The following is a 16,141-nucleotide window of genomic DNA, read 5'->3' as shown; positions in this document are numbered from 1 at the left end:
AAGTGTTACCAATGCATTAGATTGATTAAAAGTATCAGTAAATATATTTATAATGTTACAAATTATGTTTATTTCATATAAATGCTGTTCTTTTGAACTATTTATTTATCCATTAATCCTTAAAAAAAAATAAAATGTATCTCTCTTAAATATTAAGCAGCACAACTGTTTTCAGGACTGATCATAATCAGAAATGTTTCTTGAGCAGCAAATCAGCATATTAGAATGATTTCTGAAGAATCATGTGACACTGAAGACTGGAGTAATGATGTTGAAAATTCAGGAATAAATTATGTTTTAAAATATACTAAAAACAAAAAACAGTTATTTTAAATTGTAATAATATTTCATAATATGACTGTTTTTCTTGCATTTAAAAAAAAATATGCAGCCTTTGGTGAGAATACTTTCAAAAACATTACATAATTTCACCGGCTATCTGTAAAAAAAAAAAAATTATAATTTTTTTTTTTTTAAATGTAAATAAAAATACAAAAAAGGTCAAATATAAACACATTATTAATCTCCAACAGATACATCTGCAGCCAGAGTCTTAAACTTCACTCAAGAAAGCTGAGCTTACAGACAACAACACAATTTTATGGCAAATTAACCTCAAATGAGAATATAGTATTTCTCCAATTTCCAAACATTTAGTCCTTTTGTCTGACAGGACTTCAGTAAGCATTTATAGTGCTCCTATTTATTGCTGCTCTCATTGTTTCTCTATAATATTATCTGAGAGGGTGTCAAACACTCCAATGGGACCCTACTAAGCATAAAAAACATAAAATATTTGGTGAAATACTTTTAATTAGTTTTAATCAATATTTTTCAGTGAATGAAACTATTTTTTGTAAAAGAAATTCTACCGTCTTGGATGACTTTCAACAAATGCAGCCTCTTTAAAGGTGCACGTGCTGCTTACAATTTGGCCAGAATGTGATAAAATGAGTCTTAAAAGGCATAATTATACTTTAAGGCAACTACTTAAGCCTTAAAATAAACCACAATCAATCAGCCATTCATTTTATGGGGTTACACTGCAATTCACTAGGACACTAAAAATGCATTATTCATTGCACTACCGCTACTTAATGCAATCTTTGCAACTCTCTAGGTTTTGGAACAGAAGCTTCCATTTGAATTATACATGATTTGGACCAGACTGTCAACCCAGATAACCCACAAAAACATTGAAACCAGAAATTCAGTTACTAATGAGCAACACTAGACCATTTCTACACTTTGGCCCTAAAGAAAGGCTCTCTAGATGCTTGCCACCAACAAGTGGTTCTTTAAACCAGTGTTTCCCAACCTTTTTTCTGACGCGGCACAGTTTTGATATGCAAAAAATCCCACGGCACACCACTAAGCACTGTAATATATATATATATAAAGGGGGAAGGGTTCAGAGTTGGTATTTTGGCTTTATATATGATCAGACACTTGCACTTAATTTCTTAAAATCAAACTCAATTGGAATTAACAAGGTTTTCGACGACCGAATGACAGAGATCTGTGTTTTGTCCATCATTAGAACGGCCGCATCTGAGCATCTCGTTTTCATTAGTTTGCAGTTTTACAGTTTATTGTAGCTATATGGGCACTCAGTTTCTCTTGTTGTTCAATACATTTGAACAAAATCTCACGATATAAAAGACGAACCGCTATGCACAGGATATTTAAAACGTACAAAAGTGTAGCTACAACTAGACAGAAAATGCTAAGACAGACTGCTCTTTAAACATACAAAAACATTAGCCTTTATAGACAGCGTTTCTTGAGTAAAGGAAACGTTGCTCTTATTCAAACATCAGTTATTTACCCTTGCATTGTGAAGAAGTAGACGTCTGTCTACAAGCGGTGTGGCGCTTCATTCTGAATGGAGACGGGGTGGAGTTATGAGGTTTGACTGACAATTTGAGGATTCAATGGCGTTACGAGGTTTAGTCACAAGCTCTTTTGAATGCTTTTCATTGGTTAAATATTTGTAAACCCCACAAACAGACATAACGATGACCAATAGCACTGATTAAAAATAATAATAACAAAATATAATAGAGATATGGAAGTTTTAGATAATTTTCCACGGTACACCCGACAACCCGTCACGGCACAGTGGTTGGGAAACACTTCTTTAAACAGCTTTAAAAGTCTAGTTAAACCGAATCCAGCAGACATCACAGCCTACAAAGGTGAAAGTCTCTCAAATGTCACAGGTCAATCCCAGCGGCCGTGTTGACAGAGGAAAGGTCTCACAGGAGGACGTTAGAAGGTCTCTCTCCAATGAATGTGAAAACACCGAACCAAGAGAGAAAGCACAAACCATTTGTCTGATGCATACTGCACACAAAAATGACAAGAACTTTCTCCAAAAATATATAAGATTCGGCAAAAAGAGCTGACTGTGGCATAACGTGAAGGTCTGAGATACCAAACGAGTCCCAGATGAGTTTAGGATGAGTCAGAGACCTAAAAAATCTCATTTAGTTCCAGACAATGATTTCAATTTTGACATTTTTCCAATAGTTTCCTGTATTTTTTTCTTCAGGGAGCTTGCATGCGGATGAATGGCTGTATTTGGGTTTTGATTTAAGGTGTTTTTCTGTCCTACTGAAGAATGGCGCTATTATTCTTTTAATCGTCTGATCCAGATGCTTTAATGAGAATATAACAGTGGCACACATCTCTGCTAAGCAATATTAAGAACATGCTGAACAAATTGAGACATCTCGCCTGTGAATGTTACAAATCACTCGCGTCACAGTAAATGGGTCTGTAAAGGCATGTTGTCAGCAGATCGCTATTAAGAGAGCACTTGCTAATGAGTGCAGTCTGAAGGAGTGATTTTAGCGTACTCATGCAAGCGGTATGAAAAAGCCATTCTGAAGTGCTAAAAAGATTTAAATTTGATTTGCCCATTTAATGACCAAAATCAAATTAAAAATTTAACAACAGTAGGCCTGGCTGAAAAGATGGACCTCTTCCTGGGGAAAAATGACGTGGTCAGGTGATCAAGTTAGTTTTTCCAACACCGTAGCTGTATTTTTTACTTGCTCAAAATAGTTTACCAGCTCTAACCAGACCGACCAAAAATAAATAAATAAAAGCCTAAATAAATGACACTAAAATGTCTAAATAAATAGAAATAAATGGCAATAAATAAATAAATGTCTAAATAAATGGCAACAAATAAATGGCTAGGCTAAAAGTGTCAATAAATAAATATCTAAATGGATAAATAAATTTAAATAAAAGTGTTTTAATGGCTTACTAAATAGAAATTAATGGAAATAAATTAATGGCTAAATATATAGCAATAAATAAATGCTAAATGGCTAAATAAACACAAATAAATAAATCTCAATAAATAAATGGCTGAATAAATGGCAATAAATTAAAATAAATAAATGGCTATGAAATGAAATTGAATTGAATTGAATTATTGAATGAAATGAATTGAATTATATCAAGATTGAGGAAAACAATATGAAATTTGGAAATATCCTGCCATAGCACAGATGTCACCCTTGACCCTCAACTCATTATATCATTCAAGATTTCTGATTACATGCAGCTTGTTTGTGTGTTAATGATTGCACAGATGCATAAACTCTAACATTACATGTGATCAACGACAGTTTCACATTGACTGTAGTTGAACAATTATCTCATGACACACTGACTTTGGCTAAACTATTGTATTTTAAATTATAATTCTCGAAAAAAAAAAAAAAAAACACGAGTCAAGTTCAGTTATTACTTTGACATTAGAACACTATCTTTAAGATACTCAATGTAACAACCTCAGAACATTACGTACAGTCAGGTTCCCTGATGTGAGCCGTCAGTGATCAAAGATGATGGTAAATGAGGTCTTTCCTCTTGACCTCTTGATGACCTTCGGTATAAAATAGTAAACTTCATCCATCTATGGTTTGCTATATCGATGCACTGGGATATAAGAGCTTTGATGAAATGACCAGGTCAGCAGCCCCATCAGACTACCAGCTGTGTATTACTCTCACCTAGTTTAATTAATCAAAAAAATATATATTATTATTATTATCCATCATCATTATTCTTCTTATTATTATTACTATTATTGCCAATAGGCTTTACTTTACAATACAGTCTGTTGCATGTGAAATGACTGTTCTCTGAACAAATTATTTATAGGCTTTTTTCTTATGCCAACGTCAAACAATGGAATCCAATCAGGGTAAGACAAAATGCACAGAACCGAATCAGACCTCATCAGAATGAGGCTAAATGAACAGAAGAGAAGTCAATGGAAAAAAACGACAGTTCCTTGCTTTTCTAAAGTTGAGGAACTCTTGAAACATTTGCAGCAGTATTTTTCGACAACAAAGTATGCACGTCGTGATTAAATACTTTAAAATTAAGCACAATGTAATTAATTGTACCAAATTAGAATGTTAAATTGACAGCCCTACTAATTATACAATAAATCACATTTATATCACACCCAGTCTGTTTTCTCAGCGTCTGCTTTTACAGGGTATTGTAATATCGACAGCAATCAGACAGGTGTCTGCTAATGAGTCTGAGCAATATTCCTCTTATTAATTAACCCTCCGATACCACCCAACATTTCATACTAACAATGCTGCTAATGAACATAACTGCATTATGACAACAGGCTTAGGAACAAACACGCCATCAATAACAATCATTTTAAGGGTGGCAACTCTGTCAGAGTGCATCATAACGAATATTTCATAAAAATAATCAAATGCCACACACTCTAACGAGTACATACTTAAAAGAAGCATCATTATAATGGTTATTGAAGGTTATTTCTTCTGATACAATATTTAATTTAAAGTGTTTTGTCAGGAAATATTATACCGTAGAGTTTATGAAGCCACTTTGGAGGACTGAATCTGCAATCACTTTCAGACCCATGTTCTCTCATCTCATGCCAATTCCTTCAATGTTTTCAGATTCACACAGCACAAATGTCACAAAGCAAATTTGATTGTGATAAGCAGTGATGGGCATTTAAAACCACTGCTTTGTCAAGCTTTGAAATGTTTGCAAATCATTTGTTTCAAAGCAGTGATTCAGAGAACATATCAAACTGCAAAAGGTACATGATTTCAGTAAACGAGGCTTTATGTCATAAATGTTTCAAAATATTTCAAAATTTCAACAGTCCTCCACTCTGTGAGCCCATGAACCAGTGTCTATATAGATTATACCTGACCCCAGATCAGTTTTATCTGCATTTACCTTGTTTTGACCAGCAGGCGTCACTAGTGTGTCGTTTCAAGTGCTTTGAAACAGTATATTTCAACTGATTCAAAGTATTGTAAAGCTCTGTTTTTTCCTATGTCTAGTGACTGGTTACTTCACATGTCATTCAGTCTTTTCTAAACTAAAGTTAGTCACAGCGAAATTTCAAAGGAAAAAAAGGTTAATTGTCTCTTGTCAATAATGTAGCGATATCTAAAGCACAGTTCTCTTTCAGATCATAGCAGCTTTCTGTTGTCAGTTTGATGAATACATGTGACACCTTGAACATTAATGAAATCTGCAAGGGGAAATATTTCACCTTCGCATGAAACTGCCATTGAAATCTGAAGCGATAAATGTGATTGGTTGGGAAATGAACCACATTTTATGACTTTTCAAGACAAAAAAAAAAAAAAAAGACAAACAATCTCCCTCATCCCTTTCTCAATATTGGCACCCATTTGTTTTCTATTCACTCAACATATATGTCTCAAACCCACACATTTCTCTCCACGCTCCACACATCTTTCTCCACTAGTGGCGTACTACAAACAGAGATCATTTAAAAACTTTCAGGGATGTGCAACCCCTTCCTCCATTGATTAGTCCAACCTACTGTATATCAACTAACTCATCTTAAATCCCAAAAATACAGCTTTTTTCTTTGCCTCAGCAGAGTTAGACTGCAAGAGTCGAAATGTAAACTCTTTAGTGATCTATCAACTGCATAAGATTTTCTATTATCTGTCTCTAACTGCTGCAAAAATGAAAAAAAAAAAGTTTTCTGCTCTGTTCAAAGTAATTTAGAACTATAAAATGGTTCAATGCACTTTCAATAGACACTGCGTAAACAAACTGAAGTGCTAACAGTCTGATTCTATGTTCTTCCCTTCTCTTTGTATTTAGTTCTGCACTGAAGTGCATTTGTGTAATCAATGCGAGCACCTTGAGTATTAGAGGCAGCTGTTTTCCACTGCAGCTAAGAGGAAACTCTGTATCGAACTCAAGAGGAAACTCCAAATGAAGACATGTTTGCTTGACTTTTTCATTCCTGTTTTTGGCCTTTTGGTTTTACTACTAAAACTAAAAAGCATTCTGTGCATGTTGGTAGCAAAACCAAAGCAAAAGGAATGAAAGTAAAAAAACACACTGGTTTTGCAGAAATGAATGTGGGATGCTACTCGAAATAAATTTCTGCAGGAATGTAGGAATTTGCTTCTCAAAAGCTTTTTACTTCCACAAATTAGGCCAGATGGAATTTAACCTTGTAAAGCCTACTGTATCATATTTGATACACAAATTTCTAAGGCCTCCAAATGATTAACATGGTCAAAACTTTACTGAAAGAAAATAATGTACACAATCGACTACATGTCTTCAGTTTATACTCTTATTAAGCAAGTAAAAGGCCTTTTAATTGTAGTTCACGTGTCATTCAAACCAAAACAAAAGCGACAAACGAACATTACTGAAAAATGTTCTTTCTTATGTTGTTAATACTTAATTTACAACTGTAAAACTGCTTATCTAGTGACCCTGCACTGTAAAAAAAAAAAAAAACAGAAAAAAAAAAAACAGTTGAGATAACTTAAAATTTTAAGGCAACCAGCTTCAGCAGATTTTTGAGTTTGCTCAACTTACTTTTGTGGGAGATTCTCAAATTCTTGTTGTATAAACTTAAAACGACAAGTTGAGAAAACTCAAAAATCTACTGTTTGACCCCCAATTTTCTACACCATAAAAAAACTATGCATAAACAACATGATCCGTTTTTACATCTTATAAAATGCTCATGACAAACTATCCTTCCCAGAAAGCACACTTTTTATAGAGCGGGTTTACAAAGCAGACTTCTATAAGTGCCATTATCATTAATTAGACCGATCTGCCCTGTAGTCAAATCCCATAACCTGATGTCTGACGTCAGCTTTTAGGCCCACAAGGAAGAAAAATTACTAATGAGATCCTCCTAGACAGAAATGAGATTAAAGTGAGTACTTCTGTTTGAACAGGAGGTTCTAATATGTTTCTCCTGTGAAAAAGACCCCAGTAATCTCACATGTGTCTCCTCTAGATCTGAGAAGAGATCTCAAATCCAAAGTATGTGATCAAAAGTCAGATCCCTATATGGGAGAAACTTCTGAAACAAAGTTGATAACTGAAATATAACTGAGAAAGCATTCCTCAGGATGCTGTTCCCAGATCAGCCCTTCCTGTCAGTGATCACATGACCTCTAAAGGACCCGTTAACTATAATAAAAGGAGAGAGATGAACCTGACAGCAGTTTTCTCTGTTGCTTCTGGGACGTCTGTAGAGGGAAGCTCATCCGCCAGGATCTCTTCTATTCTGCGTGGATCGTCTGGAACGTCCCTCTGAACTTTGACCTTCTCATTCTTGCACGTCCCAGCAGTGAGTGTGTTCCATAGTGCGCTCTGAGACTTTGAGCCTGGAAACAAGATGAATCAGAGTCAAAGAAAGACTTACACACTTTGATAAACAATGAACAAATCCCATTCACACTCAAAAAAAAAAAAAAAACTAATTCAAAAATTGTTTCTTTAGGGGTACAACAGCTTGTCACTGGAGCAGCAGTGTACCTTTGTACCCCTATAGTGTTCATAATAGTACCAATGACAAGCGTCCTTTGCATACTATTTTTTCAGTATATATCTAAAAAACAACAACACCGTATATCTTTGTCTGCCACAATATGACAATCTATGATCCCCCTTGCCCCCCATTTCCCCTTCAATAATATTACTATTAGTACATTTAATCTCAATTTATTTATTTTCTTTCATATTGTATTGCATTACAACATTTTATTATTATTTGCTTTATTTGTACTCACTTAATATGCACACAGAGATATGCTGCAAATATTTTGGCAAATTTAAAAGAAAAATTAAACCACTCTAATTTAATTTTTGCACCCATTGTGAACACATACATTAAACAAATCCCATTCATACCAAAATTTGACAATCTATAATACATTAATTCATTAACAATTTTTTGTTACACTATAACATTTTATGGTTCTTTTTTGCACCTACACACACACACACAAAATGGTTTTCTAATTTGAAAGCATTTTTTAATTAAAACACTTGAAAATTTATAATGAAATTTTAACACTTTAAGCCATTCCATTACTTATTTAATTTGGTTTTTTATTTTTGTCAAAATTCTAAGACTAAAAATGTACTTAAAGCCTCCTCTTGATAACCTTATGGCTCAGTTGTTGATTCACAGTAAATTATATTGATTTGCTCCCACCAAGCCTGTGCATATCATTATAATTATCATCATGAGCTCATGCACTCAGAATGTTGTTATTCAGATGTAATCTGTATGCCACCTCTGAAAAACTTGTTTCTTTTGATCCAGTATTATGCCCAAATTAACTCTTGAGTATCTTGATAGATGCTGCCATCTAGTGGCATTCCCATGTAAAGTGTAATGCCTGTTAAAAAAAACATCAGCCATCTGACGGGGTAACAGCAATGACCAATATTGGAGTGAAAAGAAAAAAAAAGCTAGTCCCAGACCAAGGCCTGCATGACAGATTCATTGCGGCAATAATTTAAGATGATCAAGTTTTCACTAGTGTTATTTTAGTATCAATATACCATTATAATTTTTCTTAATATTATTTATTGGATTTTTTTCTCTTTTCTTGTCAGTTTTAAAGTTTTAGTATTTTGTTGTGTGTTTTATCATTTTTATTAGTTTTTGCTTTTTAAAAAAAATGTCTTTATTAAGTTTTACTTAGTTATTTTAGTACTTACAAACTAAACAAAACTGAGCAGTTTATATATAATTTACTTATACTGTATTTGTTTTTGTTTCTTTGTTTCTTTGTTTCTTTTACTTAGGTAATTACTTTTTACTACTTTAAGTTTTCCAAAAAGCATTAATATTAGAAGTAAAAAATAAGAATATGTTGATGATTTAATAAACAGAAACTAAGATTACAAAAGTCATATAAAAGCTTCAGAGAATCTGTGGGGTCTAAAGACTGGTTGAGATATTGAACTTTTGTAAAAGTAATAAATTGTGGATTTGTCTCTGGATCTCTTAGCTGAGATCCAGACCACGTTTATGGGGCCTAGAAAGATCTTACAACCACAAGATGAAGACTCCAGCTCTGGTAACGATGTTTCCATGCTTTCTAACCAATGAACCTCCGTAAGTTTACCATGACTTTTCCAGTCATTTGTGATTAATGGACAGTGTTTTTTAGCTTCAAGTTTCAATGCCCATTTTTTTATAGGCTTGGAAATCATGTTTAACATTCTCTGATATTTCCAGGTTTCCATGACCGTGTAAACCCTGTGGTAAAGACATGTTGTAAGCGTTTCTGCAGCACTTTGCAGAATAAAAGCATCTGTTGTATGAATAAATGTAATTGCAAATGTGCTCTTTCTACTTCATTTCAGCCCTTCCCTTCTGAATATGAAACAAGATGTAGATTTATACAAAAATTAAATGTAGGTAGGGCATTGTGAATTTGTTGCTTTCTAAAAAAAATTAAATAAACCCATACTTACGTGCAAATCTCGCCAGGGGCCTGCTGTTGGTCTCCCCATCCTCATTAGCTACTACAGAGAAAAACAGAGAGAGACTGAGTTATATGCTGGCATTTCTCTGTGTGTGTGTCTCTAAAAAACATAAAAAACCTTTTTTCAAAAGCTTTTTTCAGAGGCTTAGTAAGATGCATCATTAAAAATCTTTTTTTGGCTCCTTTTTTAATGTGTCTTTTTGCATAATGTGAATATAATGAAGCGAGCTGCTGGAAAAGTGTGGAAGGCTGCTTTAAAATGACTTCAGCCGCTGTTATATGAGCCTTCATTAGGATTTGAAATGGGTCTTGGTCAGTAGGGGACTGGAAGGGTGTTGTTAGTGTACTGTGAGTCACTTCTAGTAAAAAATAACAGAAGAACAAGTACAAAAAAGGCAGAGAAAATCAGCATGATCCACAAGAAAGTCTTTGGAGATGCTATACTGAGATAGGGCAAATAGATTTCATTTCTATTTACTTATTTTTAATTTAGAATAACAAACTTCTTTTCCAGATGGAGGTGTTTTTTGCATATTATGTAGGTTGCTAGGGTGTTTTAGGAGGCTAGTAGGGGTTACAAGTCAAAAAAGCCTCTATGTATGTTTAAGGGATTTTTATTTATTTATTTTTTCAGTTATTTGATTATCCACAAAAAACATAAATCCAATCATGCCGTGCAATTAGATTTTTTATCAATCATAGGCCGGACTGTGTGGGATGAGTTGCAAAGCAAAGTGTAATATCTGGGGCAGTGTTGTTATTGTTATATAAACCTAAAACTGTTAAAAACATTTTCTGTAATTAAAAAAAGATATGTAAAATATCAGATGAATAGTTTTTTTTTTTTTTTTTTAAACCTAGCAACAAAAAGGTGACTTGTCCACTAACTGAAATATACTAGTTTCCAAAGCAACGTTTTTTTTTTGTTTTTTTTTTTGTTTTTTTTAAGTTATTCACCTAATATCTAACCTAATAGTTTTTAATATATATTCTTTATTTATTTTAAATTTTTAGTAATTTCGTTGTGTTGTTTTGTATTTTTAAGTTTCAGTTTTTAGTTTTACTTATTTTAGAACTAATAAAATATGTTTTTGTTTTTTTAATATTTTATGTTTACATTTTAGTTTTTAAAAATGTTTATGTTTATTTAAAATAATGACATTTTTATGGTTTTAGTTCATTGCTTTTTGAAGTTATTCATCTAATATATATATTTTAATAAGTGATATTTTATATATTTATATTTTATGGATAAGATTACTAAAAATAAAACTGAAAAAAAAAATTAAAACAAATAATATAAAATATATTTTAAAATAGAAACTTTATTTAAAAAACAATAAAAAAACACAAAAAAAAACGTAAAACATAAAAAGCTTGTTCAAGATATTATATTAATAAATACAATAATGAAAAAAACTATATAATACTAAAATAATAACACTGACTTGGGGTTAGTGATTAAACATCTAACTCTAAGTATGAGCAATAGTACCAATAATGCATGCATTTGCATCTTATTACACCAACAAGAGTTCAGTCAGTGCATTACTGTGTGTGTGTAAATCTAATCAGTGCACAGGCAGGTTCAAAGTTGAAGAGATTCTTTAGCTGGTTTGTGAGAGCTGCTTCTGTGCGTTAAATGTAAATCGCATTAGCAGTCAGAGTCAGGAAAACAAAACCAGTCGATGAGATCTCCTTTCGAGCGCATACGTTGTTTGAGCTGGGAAAAATCATAACATGCATTAGTGAAGTAAAACACCACACGACCCCCATTAAGAGTCATGACATTCTGTATCAAGACCAAAAAACACACACGCACACTATGTTTCTCCAGCACGCAACCCATTAAAAGCCCCCAGAGTGACACCGAGGGCGGAGAGGAAGTGGTCACGCTGCTTTAGCCAATCATCATTAAGTTAACAGCGGCTCGTTGTCATGCTCTACTGGACCTGATTGACAACACGTCACACGTAATGAGCTCAAAGCACACTGAGCAATTGATTGCTGGGCTGTGTAACCATGACGACCGGCAGATGTTTGAAAAAGCCATAAAGCATTATGATGTGAGATTCCCTGCTGTGATCTTGTATGATGAGCAGCTAGTTTATCTACAGTATTAAAAGTGCGCTGGCTAAATAAACAGTTCTGCACGTAAGGAGCTTCCTTCTATAAATGCATCAAGACAGACAGTAAAAAAAAGCATCTCACACCTCTGATGTTTCCATCATAACACCTTTCCTGACCGCTGTCCTCCCACGTGGGTGTGTGTTTCTCAGAAAAAAACGGGCAATCAACAGGACGATGTGTCTAAGTATGGGAAATTATCAGATGTTCATTATCTCAAAATAAACCCCGACAAGGTGATCAGGATCCAGACATGAAGCGTTTATTTTGAGATAATGAGATGATGAGCAGCTCACGGACATGAAATATTGATTTGAGATGAAATTATGTGAGAAGGAAGACATGAAACTAGTGCAACTGTGATGGAACTAGTTGCCTGGGTCAGCGACAATTAAATGGTTAAAATACAAATATTAGATTAATTAACAAAAACTGACAAAAAAAAAAGAGTTGGCAACTAATGGAATTAAGTTTAAGCGCTAAAACTTCTAACAATAAAACTGAAATAATAACAAAAAGCTAAACAGAAATATGTTTTACAAATATTTAAATATTTAAAAAAAAAATAAGTTACATATCTGATCATGACCAATCACAACCGAATTTTTTTTTTTTTTGCAGTTAACAGAATTACATTTAAGATAAAGCTCTAAAAGTTCTAAAAATAAAACTGAAATAAAAACAAATTAAAGCTAAAATAAATAAAAAAATAAAGCTAAAAAGAAATGTAATTTTAAATAGATAATAGATGATAGATCCCTACTTCCTTGCAATAATTTTTTAATATCTCAGTGGTTTCTCCTCGACAGAAATGACATTAAATGGAGAACAAACTGAGACTTTGAGAAAGTGTCTAAAGCCATCTCAGCAATGTCTCAAACTGTGCTCAGAAGTCTGAAATGAAAAGTCAGTTATCATTAACTAAAACAGTTAAAAACTTTTTTATGTAAGTGAACCTGGCATCAAATAAAATATAAATAATAAATGAATAACTTAAGATTACAAAAAAAACTTGCCTTGGTAACTAGCTGAAATAAGTTGAAGTCGAAGCACCAAAACTGAAAAAAATATTTATTTAAATAAACAAATTGAAATACAAAATAAATAGAAACAAAAGGTAATAAAAATGTGTATAAGATTGCAAAAATGTAAAAAAAATAAAATGAATACTGAAAATATAAATATATAAAAAGCTAATTTAAAATACGAATAAATACTAAATAAGTATAAGCAATAGTAACAGTAATGCATACATTTGCATCTTTTTTTTTTACATCAACAAGATAATGCACACTTCAGTGTTTTCACAGCTGCACTCTCTCAAACTGTGCTCTAAAGTCTCGATACGAACTCAAATATTTCTCTTCAAATTATTCCCTATATTCAAAATTAGATTTACAGGCTACAATTCACATTTATTTTAGACTTCTGTATGCACTGTTGTCTGTAGAAGAACCACAAAAGAAACGTCAAGAGAGACAAAGCTGATACTCGAATCAGAATTCATAAAATCTTATACGCCATGCAAAAACAATACAGTTTGCTCTGAGTAGGTTTGTGTTTGATTGTGTGTGTGTGTGTGTGTGTGTGTGTGTGTGTGTGTGTGCGTGTGTGGTCAGGTGCATTTTACTCTGGTTGCTATGGCAGCGTGGAGTTGTGCTCACCTGAAAGAGTCTTTTCAGAAATCAAACACTCACACATCACATCCTGAAATCAACACATCTGTTTGTATAAGCACTGATGCACAAAACAACTGACTCTACTGTACATCTGCAGCTGTGATGCATTTCCATCAAACCCTGATTCCGTCATCTGTTAGTTTCTTACCAATGGTGAAGCTGAAGCCGTCGATGCTGAAAGTGGCACTTCTGCCTTTGGCGAAGCCCTTTTTTCTAGAGTCCGTTTCTGACATGTTTTCTTTCTCTCGTGTTGTATTTCGCGAGTAAATCCTAAAGTTGTGTGTGAGTCTTTTGTCTCTGGTTCGTCAGATCTCTCTATCCTGACCTGCTCTCAAGCTGTACTCTCAGAAGAGAGCCACTCTTTTCTCTTTTTCTATCATTCTCGTTCTCTGTCGCTCTCACTGTCTCATTATTTTCTCCCCGGCTGAATGTGAGTCCCCTCTCAACAGAGCACTTAGTGTAGCAATGCATAACATAACACACTCTGCCCCTCTCATGTTCTGCAAAGCACATTTAAAGAAAAAAGAAAAAGTAGCCCGTGTGTGAGGATGTGCGCGCGTGATTTTATCATCGAAATGCAATCAAACCTATTTCGAACCGTTGCGGATTTGTTGAACGCATTCCCAGAAATGCATCTAGCTGGGCCAAGGCCGTGAGGTTTATGTGTATTTCGGTAAAGCGTGAATCATTTTCTATTCACTGACTGTTGTTTTTTTTAAAGATAGAAAACTATTGAGACGAAGAGACAGGTGGAGGGCGAGATGTTATTCGGCTATTGTGCTGAAATAATAGCTGGAGTTTTGGAGCTTTGATCTTTTTGTCTGTGTCTAAATACAGTGGAGAGGATTCAGTGACGGTTTAATGCGTAACTGTCTCACGTCTGAGGGAATGATTAGAGAGAAGAAGACAATCAGCCAGTTTCTTCAGCTCCAAAAAAAAAAAAGAAAGAAAGAAGAAGAACTAAACAATCATACAGTACGAAACTGCAAGCATACTGTATAATTAAAATTATATAAAATAAATAATAATAACTAAAAACATAATTATTCATTAAAAGTCAATTGCCTTTATTATATATTTAAATTTATTTATATATTTAAAGACAATTGTACACTGTCTTTAAATATACAGTATAATAAAATATACAAAAAATGACAAATTATATAAAATTGCATTATTTAAAACAATTCTTAGTTAGAAGACAATATATCTGAATACATAAATATTCAGTAGAAGATTATGTACGTCACTGTAAAATTTATATTTATGTATTCTAATATGGTCTCTTCTAATTAATAATGTTTTTTAGAAGTAAAAAGTATTCATTTACAACAAAATTTAAACATCTTATTTACTATTATAATATTTATTACTATTTATTCACTAGTTTTATAAAATATATTATTGTGTGTGTATCATAAAATACATTATTTATTTTTATGAAAATATTTATTAATATTTTTGGAACGTTATTAAAAGAGGTTTCTTTAAATCTCCAGGGCTGGGTTTTTTTTTTTAAATACAGTAAAAACTGTAATATTTATTATTCTATTTTAATATATTTTAGCATTAACATTCATTCCTATAAAAAACAGAAGCCAAGACTGTAATATTAATATACAAATAATATGTAATAGAATAGAATAGAATAGAATTAAGCATTAACCACTATACCACCGACAAAAAAAACAGTAGAGAGTGAATTCAGGTCCCATTTTTGCTTGCATCAGAGAGTCACGCATCTGGGAAACGGTCCTTCTTCTCCAGATAAAATGAGATATTATTCATAGCTTTAATGAATGCTTATGAAGATGGTTGTTGATTCGGTGTGATGTTTAGTAGCTGAGATTCTTATAGTGGCAAGAAAATCTTATCTGGTCTTTTCCAGAAAGAGCTTTAATGAGCTTAGTCATCGCTGAAGTTGTGAGCTTATTTGTGTGTGTGTGTGAGGTCAGCTCATGTATATGATGTATATGATGTCTCTATTGTGAATGCTGGTCACTAGGCAACCAGCCAAGGCTTTTTCCCACAGCATTGAAGAGATCCTGAGGTTAATGTAATGCAACATACTGGACAAAAGCTGGAGCTCATGTTCACTGTGAACATAAGCAATCCACAATAACTGTTTATTTCTAGTGTTTATGGTCTTTGTTGTGTGTGAAAATATATATGTTACCAGTTTCTGTGTGATGCGCAGTATGAAAGATGCACTGTAAAAAAATAAAAAGCTTTTTCGATGTTGTAAATAAAACAAAGAATTCTGCCTGTTTCATTGAAAAATTTCATGTTAAATTCAGTGTCTTACTTGCCATTTCTTTGTAATTAATTGGGCTAATTACTATCAGTTTTGAGTTGAAATTGTTTCAACACCATTTTTTTTTTTAATGAATACAAATGTATTAGTAAAAATAGTTATTTCTGAAATCTGCTATAGAAAAAAGGATACTGTTTAAATTAGAAAAAAAAAAGTGTTAAGTGTATATGTTTGGTTCTAACTGGAACAATTAA

General features: G+C 33.0%; 1 protein-coding gene across 6 annotated transcripts in view; it reads right to left on the bottom strand.

Annotated features, from left to right (window-relative positions):
• The window catches only part of pde1cb (phosphodiesterase 1C, calmodulin-dependent b), an 87,717-nt gene that overhangs the window by 64,011 nt on the left and 7,565 nt on the right, over positions 1 to 16,141 (bottom strand). For all 6 annotated transcript variants that reach the window (XR_009267507.1, XR_009267508.1, XR_009267509.1 and 3 more), the window contains exons 2-3: positions 9,817 to 9,867; positions 7,538 to 7,709 (exon numbers count right to left, since the gene is read on the bottom strand). Coding sequence is in view for 2 of the 6 variants with exons in the window: in XM_058754979.1 (XP_058610962.1) it covers positions 7,538 to 7,709; positions 9,817 to 9,867 (223 nt within the window). In the remaining 4 variants the exon portion in view is untranslated. The remainder of the gene's footprint in view (positions 1 to 7,537; positions 7,710 to 9,816; positions 9,868 to 16,141) is intronic.

This window comes from Onychostoma macrolepis, chromosome 02 (assembly GCF_012432095.1).
Source record: "Onychostoma macrolepis isolate SWU-2019 chromosome 02, ASM1243209v1, whole genome shotgun sequence".
NCBI lineage: Eukaryota > Metazoa > Chordata > Actinopteri > Cypriniformes > Cyprinidae > Onychostoma > Onychostoma macrolepis.
Note: the sequence above shows the minus strand (reverse complement) of the source record. Positions and strands in the feature narration are given on the sequence as shown.